Here is a 19,174-nt window from a genome sequence, read left to right as displayed (position 1 = left end):
TGATCTTTGGCTCCATATCTATGTTTTCGACCCCAAGGAATTCATTTTTCAGGTTTCTATAGGCAAGGTGAATTAATTTCTATTCAAAGAAAGTTTAAAGGTCAATGGTTTTCATACTTATATTTTTTTCCAAAATCTACATGCAAAATATTTTTTCAACCTGAATGACTTGCTCAAACAAATACCAAATTGCAAAAACATTTCACAAAGTGCATATTTTTAAATAACTTTTGACACATTCCCCATGCAGTACACCATTTTCACACGGTGCTGACCTAAAAAGATGGAAAACTTCAAAAAACGCCAGTGATGTACTCTGGGTTCTTCTTCCATGGCCAACGCACAGACGTTGTTATGCCAAGGGCCACAGTTGGAGTTTTCCCCATCTTCAATGAGAAGGCATCATCATAGCCATGCAGAAACACTCATTCTTGTGGTCAAGAAGGCAACAGAGTTAATGAATCCTGGCCAGGTTACAGCCCTGGCCATGCAGGAATTTACTCTCTATGACCAAAGACAAAAAATGTCAATGGGAGTACACTGACGAGGTCAGTGAATCAAAGATGGTGTACTTCATGGGCTTCCTCCACATCGCACAACAACTGGTCAAAGGCCATGGTATGTAATTTTCTATCTGTGGAAAAGTGCATATAAAAGATCCCTTGCTGCTAATGGAAACATGTATCGGGTTTCGTCCGATGACTACTAGTCAGAATTACCAAATGTTTTACATCCAATAGCTCATGATTAATTAATCAATGTGCTCTAATGGTGTCGTTAAGCAAAAGAAACTAACTTTCCTCCATAGCGAGATGATGACCATTGATTGAGTTTGAGAGATCCCTGACCCCAGTGAATGGGTCCATAATTATATTTTCAACCCAAACTAATATCTTGATAATAATGTTTTCAAACTTAAAAACTACTGTAATGTTTTCTTTCTATTTTATGCAGTTTTGCTAATGGATGCTTTAAACATGGGATGGACCCAAAGGTTATATTTTGTGGCTCAGTTCCAGAGGTATTGTCATTTTTAGCTAGAACGGCAGCCATTTTGCTCATCGTATTGGATTTTTGACTATAAGGAGACAATAAGGTGTCTAATAAACTAAAAAAGTAAATGCCTGGAGTTGAAAAAATAGGGATTACATGAATAGTCCGTCCTATCCTTTTATAAAAATGTTTGTTTGATGTAAGAAGATAAGTAAAAGTCTTTGGGAAATAACAAAAAAATGTGTGTGCAATTAAAAAAATATTTGGTTCCGAAATAAATAAAACTGTAATATATACCATAGTAAAAAAGCAACACTTGCAGCATTACGGACACCATTTTGTTTTATGGATTGGTAGTCTTGACAGAGACAACTCTATTTGATTAATTTCACTACAGAGGGAGCAGCAAGAAAATAAACAGTTATCTCATTAAAGCAAGAATATACCAGTCCATAAAACCAAATGGCGTCCATAATCCTGCAAGTGTCGCTTTCTACTATGGTATATATTACAGTTTTATTTATTTCTAAACCAATTTTTATTTTTTTATTGCACATACAAGTTGTTATTTTCAAAACATTTTTACTTTTTTTCTTACATCAAATCAAACTGAAATTATTTACAAAAAACATTTTTTATAAAAGGATGGGATGGACAGTAAATACCTCAATTATCTGTTTGTTTGCTAAATATGACCTTGAAATGACTTTTGATGTTGAAAATGACCTTGAAACAAAAATATGTCTTCAGAAATTGATTTTTTGCACTAAAAACCATAGAAAAGTGGTATTATACAAGGATCTAGTTCTAACAGGAGCTGAGATATGATATTCTTTTTGCATTTTGTGCATACCAACCACCAGTGAACTTCCCCAACTTTTTTTGTTTTATTTATGACCATATTTAACACCATGCCAAATTGCACAAACATGTCACAAAGTGCACAATTTTTATGAATTCCTTCTCCACTATTGGTATTAATCATATGTTGTAAATTTTGAGTTGTGTGTACTAAACACACAATATACAAGTATCTAATCGGTTCCCCAATACAACTATCTTTCCATAGTCATCAAGGTGTTTTGATGGAGTTGTTAATGTGAAGTTTTATCAACTTCAAACTAAATCAGTTACAATCACACCTTCAAAACTAATGATTGCAAAATTTTCTCACTCACTCTCACTCTCACTCTCACTCTCTCACTCACTCACTCACTCTCTCACACACACAAAAGCAATGTGGATATTGTCTAGTTGACTTACATATGTGGACTTGTTTTACCAAGTGAACTGTGAGATGATTTCGAACCGTGGCTTGTGGTCCCCAATGAATGTCTGTGTAAAAATAATAAACATACAATCATCTAATCCATTAAGTGCTGCAAAAATTTTATTTGAGAAATTATTGTTGTATTTTCACAGAAAATAACAATAATATTTTTATTGGTAGAAAGCTGGAACTACATGTATCCAAAATCACTAATACAAAGGCAATGAAACACCAGGGTAAAGCGAATGAGGGATACTTTAGAATGAAAATGTGGATTATTATAAAATGTTTTACAATCATGCCATTTGCAGTTTTAATAATCATTAAATGTTTTACCTGTGTTCATATGTTTCTAAGCAAATAGAAAACATTATGTTAGACTAATACATGATCTGATGATCATTTCCTTTTTATTATTAATTTTATTATTGTAAAAATTCTTTATAATGTATGAATTATAGTTATAAGTAATATTATTAAAAAGTTAAATATTATTACATAGATTTTAAAGAAGCATTCTGAAACCATTGTTAAAACAATACATGTTACCTATTAGCCCAACCAATTTTCATGGGGATGTAATATATGAATATAACATTTATGAGGGTGAAATACATCATGAAACACAAACTTGATATATAACTCTATGTGATAAAGTTAGACATGTCATTTCAGCCTGAAATTCAGATCAATATCTTGAAGCACTGGAGGGTAAAAACAAAGTACTGAAAACTGTGATGCTGTGATGGTTGTAATATTTTGTAAGTTCAAAGGCCCTATCTCTATCAAAAAGGGTTAAAACCTCATGATAGTCAAACTTGGTCTGCAACTCTACAAGATGAAGCTATAAGCACAATATTTCAGCTTAATATGTTGACACATTGCAAAGTCCAGAAAACTATGATGCTTGTTTAAGACATTTGAATAATAATTTTTAAAAACCCTGATGAATTGCAATATAACTCCATAATGAATAAAGTTAAAATTTGTATAACAACATATTATTAAGTTTTAAACCCATACCAACTCAAATATATATATTTTTTTATAAAAAGGTAATGTATTATGTTGAAACATTGTGAAGAATAGTCAGATGTTGATGGACCGTGTGATGGATAAAAGACCTACAGTTTCCTCCAGTTGGATCAGTCGAGGACTAATAAGCCGTATTTATCTTATAACTTACCCATGATATCCATGTCATAAACCCCTGTGATATTTAGAATATTAACAAAATTACATATTAAATAGAACATTTCATGTCTTTTCGTGAAATACGATGGATATTTCACAGTGTGAAGTCCACAAATTCATATGACACTTGTCAGACAAGACTTCGGATTTGACAAAAACAGGAAATACATGTATCCTGTGTGCATGTTGTAAAAAAAAAAACGTTATTGAAATAATTGAGAAAACCCCCCCCCCCCAATAATTCCCTGCAAGTATAAGCATATAGTATAAGCGAATAGTATGGGAGGATAGTGTTTTCTGGTACCTACATGTATCTGTTCATGTCAAGATGTATGGAATGTGCATTACAATATTTCCCAACACAAACATGAGGGTTCAATGTCAGATGGGTGTGTGTGTGTGTGTGTGTGTGTGTGTGTGTGTGTGTGTGTGTCTCAAGTGTGGATTTATTTATTGTACTGCCAAACTGATTCTGAATTTCTGTGATCTAATTTAAGCTGATAATCCCATACGGCTTTGACATCTCAGGAATCAGTTGCCCCCACACCCTCCTGAAAAACACAAAATCTTAAGTGCTTTTTTTGTATAAAAATAATCTGGGTTTTTTGGCAAAGAAAGAAATGTTTTATTTAACGATGCACTCAACACATTTTATTTACGGATATATGGCGTCAGACATATGGTTAAGGACCACACAGATATTGAGAGAGGAAACCCTCTGTTGCCACTTCACTTTATATGCACCATCCCACAGACAGGGTGGTACATACCACAGCCTTTGATATACCAGTCGTGGTGCACTGGCTGGAACTAGAAATAGCCCAGTGGGCCCACCAACAGGGATCGATCCCACACCGACCGTGCATCGAGCGAGCGCTGTACCACTGGGCTGTGTCCCGCCCCTGGTTTTTTTTGGATGCATGAAGAAAGCCCTATATTACTGTGTGTCAATTTTTTACTGCCTTTCCCATTATAGTTATCTAGACCGTTCAAATTTTGTGGATCAACCTTGAGAAAAGATTAAATATTTAATGATAATCATTTTAAACTGTTCTACCATTGAGCTATATCTTTTTCTATCCGTCTCTCCCTCCATTCATCCCTCCCTCCCTTCATCTCTCTTTCCCTCTCTTCCCTTACTCTGTCACACATACTGTTTTTCTTTCCAAATTTCAACTTGTTGAATTATGAGAGGGCGGGACATGGCCCAGTGGTAAAAAAATTGCTTGATGCGTGGTCGGTTTGGGATCAATCCTCATCAGTGGGCCCCATTGGGCTATTTCTCATTCCAGCATGTGCACCACGACTGGTATATCAAAGGCCATGGTATGTACTATCCTGTCTGTCAGATGGTGCATATAAAAGATCCCTTGCTACTAATTAATGGAAAATAAAGTGGGTTTCCTAAGACTATTTGTAAAAATTACCAAATATGTTTGCCATCGAATAGCCGATGATTAATAAATCAATGTTCTCAAGTGGTATTAAATTAAACAAATTTTAACTTTGTTGACTTACGTTGGATGTGTGGGTGATGTTATTTTAGTTTTGGGGATAGTTCTAAAAGTGTCTTCTGGGATAACCTCTATAGGACCAATATCTTTCTTGAAGGCTGCTCCAGTCTTGTCGTTCCTGTAAAATATCACCTCATTCAAGTTTAACGTCATTTTCATACATTACCCTCGTGTGTTTCGGTATCCTCAATATCATATATTAGGAATAAAAATAATTACTGTATCATGCTCGCATAATACTGTAGATCCTGAAATTAATGCAATCATAATATTAATGTGAAAAATGCTAGCTCGTGTTATTTGCATTAATAATATGACTCATTTATTTCTATGTTTTGTCTATGTGTCCCACGTTATTAAAACAAAACAAAACAAAGATTAACATTCTAATACATAACACAACTGGAAAACAATTCATTGTATGCGAGTCTGACTAATCATCGAATAGTCCAGCAAGCTATGTGTCACACTCTTTTAAAACAAACACAGATTAAAATTCTAATGCATTTCTAAAACAACTGGAGCACAATTCATCGTAGGCGAGACACACTAATTTTCCAATAGTCCAACAAGATGCCAGACACGTATAATGATTGCAGGGTTTTTGGCCACCCTGTCAAAAGCCAACACAATACATCGCGTGTGAATAGGTTTTAGCACGCTAATCCTGAGGTCGACCGTTTCTATGAGTTCACTGTTCAAGTTTGCTACAACTTAGTCGACACACCACTGTGTGAATTGTTCTTTCATTATGACTTTGAAATATGTCAACATTCTTAGGAAGATACAGTTGTAATGATAAATATATGCTAATTTTTAACCAGATTTATGTCACTGTACACGTTACGTAATGGAATTTTGCAAAAATATGCTTTGAGTTGATCCCACTAACCATATTTTGGACTAGACAGGTTAATTGATGTGTACACAAACTTGTTCGTGAGTTGATCTCATTGAAAAACAATTCGGATTTAACCAAAAAGTACACAGACATGTATTAATTGCTAGGAAAGTAATATTTCAAAGGGAGGCCACTTGCATTAATTTTATTGTTGCATTTTAGTCTGCCCACTATCACTCACATTAATTTAGGGATGTGTTAATTTCAGGATCTACAGTATATGATAATGACAATACCGAAACACTCCGGTAATAACCTGGTAATATGCTAGCTATTATATGATAAATATATAATAAACTATAATTATATATATATATATATATATAATATATATATATATATATATATATGAAGAGTTCAGATGCAAAAACAGACAAATCCATTTTGATCATTTTCTGTAAAAGAGGTTTTTTTGGTGTGCTTTCGAGGTTCAGCATATCAATTTAGTATAGGGTGATTCTGAATTGTTATAAGTGAAGTAAACCATGGACAGAATTTCAAAAATATTAATTTATTAATAAAGTAGAAAAATGTAGTTTTTGATTCCGTTTTACGGCAAAAACAGACAAATCCATACATTTTTTTTCTTCAAATAACGGTCTAAACATTATATGTTTCAAAGTACACAAATATGTTAAAAATAGCAAATATTATGACTGTTATTAAATATTCAACATAAATCAGTATTAATCTAACAAAACAAGAGGTCCTGGGACAAACAAACATTCACATGACTAGAAATCTAATCAGATTGATATTAACTACAAAGGAATAATCACCGCCACGAAAGAGTCAAGGTTCTTAAGGTTTATAAAGTTTGTGACTAGTATCGCCACACAAAGTTCCAGGGATATAATGTAGCACTAGCTTGAAACCAACCAATGACAGTTCAGTCCTCATCACTGCTTTCCTCAAGGTCCTGTCTGCCAATGTCACGCTGGCCGACATCGGCGAAGATATTCTCATAAAAGATCTGGACAGTGTCAGCTGCACCAATCTCATCAATAAGTTTGAGGACATCAACTTTCATGGCAGGCTTCACACAGTTGACCATGGGAGTGATGGCTGGCTTGAAGTTCTCCCATTTTCTACCCTTCTTGAGAATAACGTGTTCACAAAAGTCACCACCATAGACTTGCTTCAAACCAACTTGATCCGAATTGATGCGTAGGATCTTGGCGTCGCTGATCTTGAAGGACCTCTGGGACTTGCAATGCACTGCTGCAGCCGTCTTGAAATCGCGACATTGCCAATCTGTACAATACGCATGTACTTTGCCGTATTTGTTTAGAATAGCAACATACTCATCAGGTAGGAGAATAGTATTATTTTTCCTAATGTCTTGCTCAATCCTCCCGAATGCCCTATCTGCTGGAAGAAAACTGTCGCCTCGGACAGGGAATGTGTATTCGATGCTCAGCTGTGGAAAGTTCTGTTTTCGCATAGCACACAGCATCAACAAAACATTGATGTTTTTATTTTGGCCATAGCACGAGTCTGAAAACAAGCGCAAGTGTTGATTCCTTTTCAGTTGGTCCCCCACAACAGAAATGAAAAAATGGTTTAAGGCTGAAGCCACCATATTGCTATCCTTGCGGTTCTGGCTTTCTAGCCATATGTATAGGTGAATGTCATTTTTTCCCTGTGGAAGACATCGGCCGCGGTGGTGAACTCCACCAAAAACATAGAGGTAGAGCTGCTGAGAATAGAAGGTTTGTCCTATGGGAGACTTTGGAAGAACAAGATTCTCCATGATATCAAAACAAACGGTGAATGAATCCTCGACATTATTTAAACTGTCATAGAATCTCCTTGCCATACGCCTGTGAAGAATGAACATGGCCGAACAATTCCGTTTATTATCATCTGTGATGAATGGGTCCTTCAGCTGTAGCCTGAACTTCAGGCATGTGCTGCATATATCCACAGCAGGATGACCAACGGCCAAGTTGAAATCGTAGACAAAAACACTGTAGTATAGTGAATACGATATCTGTAAATTATTCTGATCCTGAAACATTTGGTGCATCTTTTTGACGTTCAGGTCGGCTGGTAAGTATTTCCGGCCAGGGGCACCACGCCGAGCATAATGGCTAGCTCGACAAGTGAACTTTGTGATGTGGTCACGAATGGCATGCTTTCTGGCAAGGTTCCTCTCCACATTTCGCACACCTCCACGATGTTCTGGTCTCGCAACTCCATTCTCTGACCAATATTTGGCAATATTCGCTAACCGATCTTTGTTGACACCTGAAACAATAAAATGGAAATGAAAATAAGAAAATTATTAAAATAACAATACTGGGGCACATAACAATAAGCAGTTATCATTCGGCATGCAATCTGGGAAAGATCCACGATTTTATGAAGGTGGGTCCCACCTGAAGGCTCAAAGTACGTGACTATGTCATTAGATACGACCTGAGCCACTCCCAAAGTCCATATTGTAAGGTTAAAATGTGTGTGTGTGTGGGGGGGGGTCAGAATAAATGGGTATAGCCTGGTCTTGGTAGGGGTGAATATTTGCTAAGTGCAGCTAATTTAGCAGTCATGTAACCATACAGGGGAGTGCGCAGGGAATTTTGCAGGGGGGGGGGGGGTCGAGGTGTCTGGCGAAGCCCCTTCTAGGGCTATTCTGAGATGTTTTTTGCTGGCTAGCCGAGCTGCTTTCTGACAAAAAAATTTTTGCCTTGAGCAGGGGGGGTGGGGTGGGGGAGGGGTGTGTGTTTCGACCCCCAAAACCCTCCCCTGCGCACACGCCTGCCATACCAGGAAATATGGCCGTTGGAGCAAACAATTACATAGCCTTGGTCAGTTGGTGTGGCTAGCCACTGTCCGGTTCGGGGGCTAATATTAATTATCTCGCCTGCATGTAAAATACTTGAATTCCATTGATCATTTAGCCTTTGACAAAACCATTATACACTGGAAGGCAAAGCCAGATTCTCTTATTGAATTGTATTCCCCCCGTCATTTTCTAAGGTTTGACGTCATTTTTGTTTTAGGTTTATGGAAGGAAAACATTCAGTTTTAGGGAGACGCCGTACTCTTAGAAAAGTGTAAACCTTTAATCGCGGAAATTTGTAAATACATCATCATAATATATAGTTAAATGTCCGCCAGATAAATCCGTTGAAGAAGTATCTCTCGGGGTAAATGGATTTTTATGTACCGTACCCTCTGTGTGCTCTTTTACCCCGAGTCGAAGCACACAGAGGGCACATAAAAATCCATTTGCCCCTTGTGATGTTTCTACAACTTATAATACTTTTTTATTTGCATGGCATTTTGATACTAATGAAAACTAGATCATTTATGGCCTAGGGTCTAGAACTTTATTACACTGGGCACTATACTCACCGAAAATGCTCATGAATGAGGCCTTGCACACTGGTATCTTCTCCTTGTTTGCAGTCAAAGTGAAGTACTTCACTGAAATTTCTCTATTCCTCTTAATTTTAGAAGAATCGTCTATCCTTGGTCGCCTCCGCACACATTTACCGATATCCATGTAAGAAAGCAGGGTGGCATCCTGAGTAACCTTGTTTTCAGTAGAATATAACCGATCATGTGCGTAGGTTAAATCATCATTGGACAGGGAAGTCGCCAAGCACACATTATGTACATTATGTACACACGAAATGCTAGCAATTTTTTCAGCACCACTATGTCGCGCGTTTTTTGCAAGGGAGCGTCCAGAATTGCCTGAATTGTTCTCCCGTTTACGCCCAATTGGTGATAATACCACTGTCTCATCAAAGTTCTCCATTATTAAAGGAAATTTTCGATAAAATACGTAGAAACTTTAGTGAGTAATGAGAGGGATCCTGGACGCTGCCATGTTGAATCACGTGACTAATTACAGCGTATAGATTGGATAAATGGAGTTGTCGGTATTTGAGAAAAATGATACCCGTCACTTGTCGGTTTCTGAAACGAATCATGGAATTGTTGTGGGTTTTATGAAGTAGGTGTCGGCTTTTGCAAAGAAACAGATATGCTGTCAGTAAATACGCCACCAGTACTATGTAATGGTCGCCATGGTTTATTTTCGACCAAAATGGCGTTTGTCGGTTTTTGCACCTGAACTCTTCATATATATATATATATATATATATATATAGTGTGTGTGTGTGTGTGTGTGTGTGTGTGTGTGTGTGTGTGTCTATTTTTTCTTACATATTTGTGTGTGTGTATGTCTATTTTTTCTCACATATTTGTTGACTTGCCATGGAAATGGACGATCCGATGCTACAAGATGTGGTTGTATTGTTTTTATGGTGGCAGTCTGTGTTTCAGCTTTAATGTCTGTGTCAGTGCTTTCAACCTTATGGGCCTTTGACCTGTGAAGGAATAATAAATATAATACATGATAATCTCTAATATAATACACAAGTCCGTTTTAACAGTTTCTGATACTTCTGATCACTATTCCTTTTTTTTTATCTGCACTGCCGACAGTTTCTTTGTACTTACCCGGTGCTGCAGTTCGCAAGGATCTTTTGCGCTCATGCAGGTCACTAAAGTTGACTATAGTACATACACCTTGCAAAAAATTGTATTCAAAGATGAATTTCCTAAATACAACTGAGTATATAGTCTTGGCTAATGACGGCTAGCTATCTATAAGGTGATCATAATCTGGGAGGAAAGCCATACCTATATACCTCATCTCAACATTACATAAATCTAGTTATGAATATTCACTCAGAAGATTATAATGCATCCCACTCAACAGACGCAAATGCAGTGGGCAAGGTAGAATTAAGTACATGTATCTCAACTGGAGTGCTAAGATATTCTGTGTGAACTTTAATTATGGACGACAGGAGTACAAAAAGTACTCACCTGCTCGCCAAATGCAATTAAAAATTCTGACAAATACAACTACCAGTCCGGCAGGCGATCTGGGTTTTTTTTCTGACAATATTTGTTTTTGGGTTTTTTGTTTAGTTGTTTTTTTTTTGCATTGAATCCATGATTCGTTCCAAACCATTGAAACAAATTGTTCAGAATGATAATGAAGTACACAATGATACATGTACCATATTGCCAATAGACTACTTCGGAGTTATAGTGAAAACAGAAACGTGCCAAAACAGCCCCAAACGAAAACAGCGTTGGCTCAAACTGCACTAAAATCAATGGCTATATGGCTTAAAGGGAAACACAACCTTAAATGTATGGCTTAAAACGGCATTACAAACATTATTCAGGTATCTCAGGTACAAACAAAACAGAATTACAATACATACATTTAAAAACAAATAGAAAATACATATACATGTATGGCAATAAACATTGTACAAATGATGTTATTTTAGAAAATATTTCTTGAGTCTATATTTAAAAACAGTAGTATCTGGCGATGATCGGATAGCTTTAGGTAATTGATTCCAAAGTACTGCAGGGTCCAGAGTAAATGAAAGCATGTTTAAATAAAGACATGGGTTTTGGAATTAATAGATTTCTATCCTCTACATTTCGAAGGTTGTAGGGATTGTTTTCTCCAACATATATACTACTCAAAAGAATTTAAGGGTCAGACGATATTTTCGACATTATTTTCTGAATGTCAATTATATTAGCTAGACCATAATGTCACGCATGGTATTGTTCCATTTTGATGAAAGTGGGTCTAAGCAACCCATAAATGAATTAAAATCCACTGTCATTGACACTGTCAACTAGTTCTAATGGCGAAAACATGTTTACATTTGCACGTAAATTAGGGCGAAAGCGAAAGGTCTGCTAAGTGCCCATAACTTGCTTTTTCACAAAGCGCTTCATTTGCACGCTTTGCACGTGTATTCCATGTTCCCAATGCTGAATTTCCGTATAATTGGAGCTTGCGTTCGTGTATGGTGCACACTCCAAATTCGACAATGGTACGACTTCAACTGACTATCGAAGATCGAGGAAGGGCTATTGCTTGGCTTCAGGATGGCAATACGCAAAGAAATGTTGCTCTGAGACTTGGTGTCAGTCAGAGTGTCGTTGGCCGACTGTGGCAACGGTACCAAGCAACGAATTCTGTTCGAAATCGTCCACGTTCGGGAAGACCCTGAAGCACTACAAATAGAGAGGACCACTACATCACCAATATGGCTCTACGTCAACGCACAACCACTGCACGCCAATTACGTGACAATCTGCGGACTGCGATTGGAACTCGAGTGTCTGATCAAACCATACGCAATCGTCTGAGAGCCAATAATCTACGCTGCCGTCGCCAGGCTGTTCGACCACCACTCCTACCACGTCACAGAATGGCCAGACGTCACTGGTGCACGCTTCATCTGCGGTGGCAACGTGTTCAGTGGGGTCGAGCGATGTTCACTGATGAGTCCAGGTTTAGTCTCCAGTTCAACGACGGTCGGGTTTGTGTCTACAGACGTCCTGGGGAGCGCTTCGCTGACGTTAACGTTAGACAACGTCACCGGTTCGATGGTGGCAGTGTCATGGTGTGGGGCGGCATCTCTATCCACCACAGGACCCCCCTCTATGTGGTGGATGGCAATCTGAATGGAATCCGCTATCTGAATGAGATTATCCGGCCGTTGGTTCTCCCAGGCCTTCAGCAGATTGGCGGCGGGGCAGTTCTGCAGGATGACAATGCCAGACCCCTCCACGCCAGGGTGGTAACGGACTTTCTCAGACAACAAGGTATCGCCAGGATGGATTGGCCAGCATATTCGCCTGACTTGGCCCCAATAGAGAACGCCTGGGACGAATTAGGCAGGAGAGTTCGGGATAACCATGCCCCTCCGGCCAACCTTCATGATCTGGGTCAACTTCTTATGGCAGAGTGGCAGGCCATTCCCCAAGAGTTCTTCAGACGTCTGATCAAAAGCATGAGGCAACGATGTGTCGAGTGTATTCGCGCCAGGGGTGGATTCACACACTATTAAACGAATGTTCTAATGTGTAAAATCCATGTTTGACAACATTCAACTTTGACAGCATGTCATGTGACTTTCTTGTATACAGTGACGTTTATATGTGGGTTTTTGTAAATATGGAACAATAAAAAAAAAAATTGGTGTAGTTTACATCATCAATCTAATACACTCTGAAACTTATTTGGTTATAAATTTTTGACCCTTAAATTCTTTTGAGTAGTATATTAATAAGTTTGAAAGATAGTTTGGGGCTTCATTGCATAGACATTTATAAATTTGTAAACATTTGTGACAGTGGATTCGTGTTTCCATTGTCATCCATGTTAACTGTTTAAATAGTCAGGCAAATGAAGTGATAGGATCTACATCTAATATCATCCTTGCAGCTCTCTTTCGCAGTTTGGAAAGATGTGCTCCATAGTTGGCTGTTGATTCAGCAGAAACAAATATTTGAGAAAATGGAAGAAATAATGAGCTGTAACATTTGGTATAACAGTAAAATAACAATTGATGGAAAGCCTATTTTGTACAAGACATATTTTGAAAAAAGTATTGTATTTATTCAAGATTTGATGGATGAATATGGATATTTCATGAATTATGATACATTCAGAATTAAATATAATTTAAAAACAAATTTTCTTGAATATGCCTCTTTGTTAAATGCTGTAAAGTTATTCTGTAACACTGTAAAAACACAAGTAAACCAAATAAATCCTGTAATGAATAACCCAATATTACCTTATAAATTACAGATTTTTTTAAAGGAGGAAACGGGTAGTCGGGTAATGTATAAAATATTAAATTTTTCTAGTATCTGCCCAATTTCACAAGCAAAATATATGGAAAAAGGGTATACATTTTCCCTAGATGAATGGAAAAAATATTACAGTATACTTTTTTCAAACTTAAAAGATCCTACTCTTATATGGCTTCAGTATAGAATCTTACACAGAATAATAGCAACAAACACATTTTTATACAAAATCAAATATGTTGATTCTAGTATTTGTAATTTTTGTCAACTTCAACCAGAGACCCTGGAACATTTATTCTATGAATGTCCTAAAGTTGCTGTCTTATGGAATGCAGTGGAACAGTGGACACTGAACAAAGGTGAACATACGAAATTTAATAAATATGTGGTACTCTTTGGAATTATAAACAAAAAAAAACACATTTTTAAACTGGTTAATTGTCAATATAAAATATTATATTTATATTATGAAAATAAGAAAAGCCAAATTGAACAACGATGCCATTAAAAATATTATATATGAAAAGTTGAATGTTGAAAAATTTAGATTTTATAAAAGTAGTAACTATAAAGAATTTTATGAGTATTGGTCACCTTGGTTCAGTGTTTTAGAAACAAGTAACAATTAATAGGAACATATTGTGATAAAAGCAGAGAAATGTAAGGTTGGTAATACAGTTTGTTACATATGATAGACATATATAACTCAGGACTTGTCTAAAACCTGTTGTTCTTTTTCTATATCAATCTTCTGTATGTGTGTGTGTGTGTGTGTGTGTGTGTGTGTGTGTGTGTGTGTGTATCTGTGTACATGAGAGTTAGTTTGTGTGGGTGTGTTGTTGCTTTGGTATAATGTGTGTACGGTAATGTTTCAGGGCCCCATCCCTGACATTGCCAAATTGTTTTTGCTGGGACAATAAATAATTTAAAACTGTTTAAATAGTCAGGCAAATGAAGTGATAGGATCTACATCTAATATCATCCTTGCAGCTCTCTTTCGCAGTTTTAGTAAAATGCTCTAATCCATTCTGATTACAGTTTCCCCAAATTACACAGCAAATAATGGATGTTCGGGCTAAATATTTTTAGGTTTTAACACCCCATCACTATTGTTGCCAACTGTTACATTGAAATGCTGTTATAGCTAAAACCAAAAACAACAAAAAACACTAAAAACACACACACACACACACACACACATACACACACACACACAAACAACAAAAAAACAAACAATAACAGCACAAAAATGGTTTCCTTTTGATAGTAATTTCAATTTAGTTTCATTCCTCGGAAACTGGCCTCGGTGGCATTGTGGTTAAGCCATCGGACATAAGGCTGGTAGGTACAGGATTCACAGCCCGGTACCAGCTCCCACTCAGAGTGAGTTTTAACAACTCAATGGGCAGGCGTAAGGCCACTACACCCTCTTCACTCACTAACCACTAAAAAATACCAAATGTTTGACATTCAATAGCCGATGATTAATAAATCAGTGCTATAGTGGTGTCGTTAAACAAAACAAACAGGCATCCTACAAATGATTTGTTTACGTTGAAAATATGTTACCGATGTGTTTTGAATAGCATCTTCTGTTAAATACTTGTGGGATGTCACTTGAATTTTCTAAATCTATATGAAAGATGCTATTATAAATATATTGTTAAAAAAAAAAAATAATCAATATATAATTCTATAGACTGGCGTACTAGTAGAAATTCTGGCGGGCTAGTAAATTTTAGTTGGTTCTGGTCCGGCGGGCTAGTTAAATCGTTTCCATTTCCATCAAGCTGTGTGTGTTGGAAAGATACAAACCTGGGTCATGTTCCACAAAGCGATCTTGGCACTACTATTACCGTAAATACCTACCATCGCGACCCTTTGTACGATCGCCAGTTGGCAATTGGCACATGTAAGGCAGTTGGAACCCACTAAAGTAAATATCAAATAGCAGTGAGATGATGATTTTATGATTTTCTAATAAGGATACGAACTCTTCGTGTAAAAATGGATCTACAAGGTGTGATCAAAAAGTTCCGAGACTGTTCCTGTTGTGAACGAATGGAGCACGACATGGCCATGCATGTGCAACAGGAGTCAGCAGTGATTTTCGTTATTCTGTATGCCACGTGATGTTATGCATTCAACATCGGGATCTGTGTTATACGATTTTTGTGACCACGTGTACTTGCTTATTTGCGATTTTACTATGCACCTGAAACTTGAGCAGAGAGCACACATCAAATTCTGTGTCAAACTCGGAAAATCAGCAACGGAGACCCTCAAAATGCTTAAGCAACCCTACGGCAATGAAGCAAGGAGCCGGGCTGGGTGTTTTGAGTGGCATTCTTGCTTTAAGAGGGGCAGAACATCACTGGAGGATGACGAGAGGTCAGGGCCACCTTCCACAAGCACAACCCCCGAAAATGTCAAAAAAATTGAACTAATTGTGCATCAGGATCATCAGATCACCATCAAGGAAGTTGCTGATATCAAACGACCTCAACTGTGGCGCAATGGCAATTGGATGCTCCATCATGACAACACGCCCCCTCACAGGGGCATTAAAAACACACAAGTTTTTCACCTGGACAAACATGATCGTTGCTTCTCACCCCCACCCCCTACTCGCAGGATTTGGCTCCCTGCGACTTCTTTCTCTTCCCCAAGATGAAGTTCAATCTGAAGGGTCGCTGTTTAGACACCAAGGATGCGATCCAGTGCGAATCGCAGATGGTCCTTTAGTTGTAGCGTTAAATAATCAAACATTTCCTCTACTTTGGAATTTTTATTAGTTCCATAACATAAACACATAAGTTACTTGTATTTGAATAACTTCAAGTCTTTATGAACCATGATACATGACATAGGTAATTTGTGTTCCTTGGAACAGAACCCATGTAAGTTTTATCTTCATGCGATACCCCAACAGTCGGAAGACTATTGATTTTTCCTGGGGACTAGAAACGTTTCTAGGCTACTAGTCCCCCAGGCCAGTGCAAATAGTTCTTAATTTCAAGCCCTGCATAGGTGCAAATTTTGTTTTTTTTAATTCGCAGATTCCCTGTTACACTGTACCTACCCCCATCCAGGGGAAACAAGGGCAGGTGGTCAACATGACCCAGGAATTGAATCAGATAAATATTAGGTCCACAGCATGATCCGGTTTAGATAGGTTTCACTGTACTATATCGTGCCTGTTTACTTTGTAAAAATGACAATAAAATTATACATACCTGCAGAATTTCATGTAGAAGAGAAAAATTATTCCCATTGTCACCAATAATGAAACAACTGCCACTGCCACACCAACTAGCACATCTAAAATTAATTAAAATGTATAGAAAAGTAACAAGTGTCTACAAGTGTGTTATATTACAGGAAGTCCATCGGTCTAAACAGTCACCTGAGTAAATCATTAACCTCATCTACCAGACTCATGCAATGAACAACACTCATATTTCTTGGGAGTCAGAATGACTAAATTCATGATTTTCTTTCTCAATGGGTCAAGCAAGCCTATATGTATGTAAACCACCAAATTTAGTTGGAAATGGTTTAGTAGTTGTGAAGAAATTACATTTAAAGATTATTTTAACAAATTAAAATAAAATTTGTTCTCTACAATCTTGTTCAAATAATTTTCTATGATGAAATGCACTGGCATTTAGTATCCAATAAGAGACAATAGTCTCTGTTGTCAATACTCACTTTGAAACGGTGTGACATGTAGATACATGTGTACTATTAAAATTTGTGGGGAAAACATTTTGGGGTCATAAATATGTAAACTTGTTATGTTGTTTGTACATTAAATGCCCAGATTATATATTCAACATACATCAATAAATACTACTTATTCCTTTAAAATAACATCATTTCCTTTTTATTTTAAATTCAGCAAAACTTCTACTTATTCTTCTCATCTCATATATCACTAATTAATATACCATTGACGTCCCAAACTGTGTTCACCTAATGATAAAAACATGAATACGATATTTACAGAAATACTATTGTAACAGATTGTAATTAGTTAACGTAAAAATATCGACAATGTGGACGTAAAACAAATCCATTCTAGTGAAGCACCCTCTAGCAAACAGGAAACAGTGCAACGTTTCTAACTGTTCGGGCGCAGGCGTTTGCAAAAAGTATTGTACCACGCATGTGTGATTTGTTATTTTCAATTTTTAAGGTCACTACATAAAAAATATGTTTTAACTATGCAGTTGATGAACACTTTGTTTTAATATTTTTTTTAACTGAAAAATTCAGTTCATCAAGCGTTCTGGTCCGGTCCGCATTTTACGCTTGATGTCAATACTGATAGGCATGACATTCATACCAGTGAATAGTTTGTAAAATATCATTTTTTAAATGAATTGATTCTTAATTAACACAATTTATACACTCAAAATTAGTAACAATTTTTATCAATAGATAATGAATACTATTTAATACAGTAGAGGCATAAAAATGTAGCATACATTTTGCAGATCGAATATAATAATTGAAAACAACAGGGGGATTAAAAATCATTTTAAAAACTGATTTGGCCTTGTTGATCTGGCACGTGCGAGGTCATGTGACACGCACCGAATGTTAATTCATCTTCCTCCATTGTAAGTCAATTTCTACAAGTCATGTGGACCCGATATCGGTAATTTTAAGGAATAAAGAAAAACGACTTAGTAAAATCAATGGTTTTAGGGGTTTGTAAAGTTTTGTATTTAGATACTTACTTGTCTGAATTTTACTGTTAATGAAAATGTTATACAACTGTGAAGAAAATCCTCACAAATGAACGACAAGCAGACAACAACAAATCGCTTGTTGATTGTGCAATCCGTGCACGAGAAAATTAATTGAACAGAGTTGGAAACATAACGTAGTTAGGGACGTTGACGCTACTGACTGAAAGAATTGCAATGTGACATATATTAGAGGTAGCGTTTGTGTGTGTGTGTGTGTGTGTGTGTGTGTGTGTGTGTGTGCACGTGTGTGTGTGTGTGTGTGCATGTGTTAAAGTTTTGTCAGAAATCCAAAATAACCAATTATAGATCTATACAAATAACTAACATCTGCAGTATTTGCATGGTGTTATTATAAAGTGCAGCCATAGTATGGAAAGTGCTTCAAACAGTTTTAAACTCGGTGACTGTCATGGTATCCTGGTACGGGTCATCATCTTGTAATAATCCTGGGAGGTAGTCCTATAGCTATATATCCTCACTCACGATCATTTCTGTTGAATCCTTGGTACCTGCTAAGTCACTGTTTAGCTCGTCATCTAAGTGCCATCCAGGCTGTTTGAAATACCAAATTTCAAGAATTACTTCAAGAAGACACAAAGTTTCCCCCTTTCGTGAACTGTTTGGTACCAGCTTCTACCATCCAATCGTTCCACTGCTTCCTCATGATGAACTAATTAAGGCAGACATCCTAAGGTTGTAATAGAGAAGTTCTAAATCCTGCATATATAACCAGCCGACTGGTGTGTTTTCATTTGTCTTAGTTCTTTTTTAATATTATCCATTAAATGTACATGAAGCATGTCCCACACAAGTAATGAAGGCCGATTCAATAGGGCACCAGGTCTCCCAAGTACCCTACACATCTTTCAGCCACTGGTGCAGAATT

At 36.9% G+C, this 19,174-nt stretch overlaps 1 protein-coding gene across 1 annotated transcript in view; it reads right to left on the bottom strand.

The window, feature by feature from the left end:
• The window catches only part of LOC121383159, a 104,304-nt gene that overhangs the window by 15,001 nt on the left and 70,129 nt on the right, over nt 1–19,174 (bottom strand). The window contains exons 13-16 of the mRNA XM_041512987.1: nt 16,768–16,852; nt 10,102–10,215; nt 4,976–5,089; nt 2,257–2,328 (exon numbers count right to left, since the gene is read on the bottom strand). Coding sequence (XP_041368921.1) covers nt 2,257–2,328; nt 4,976–5,089; nt 10,102–10,215; nt 16,768–16,852 — 385 coding nt within the window. The remainder of the gene's footprint in view (nt 1–2,256; nt 2,329–4,975; nt 5,090–10,101; nt 10,216–16,767; nt 16,853–19,174) is intronic.

Source organism: Gigantopelta aegis, chromosome 10 (assembly GCF_016097555.1).
Source record: "Gigantopelta aegis isolate Gae_Host chromosome 10, Gae_host_genome, whole genome shotgun sequence".
Classification (NCBI taxonomy): Eukaryota; Metazoa; Mollusca; class Gastropoda; order Neomphalida; family Peltospiridae; genus Gigantopelta; species Gigantopelta aegis.
The sequence above is the reverse complement of the archived record's forward strand: the minus strand, read 5'-3'. Positions and strand labels throughout refer to the sequence as shown.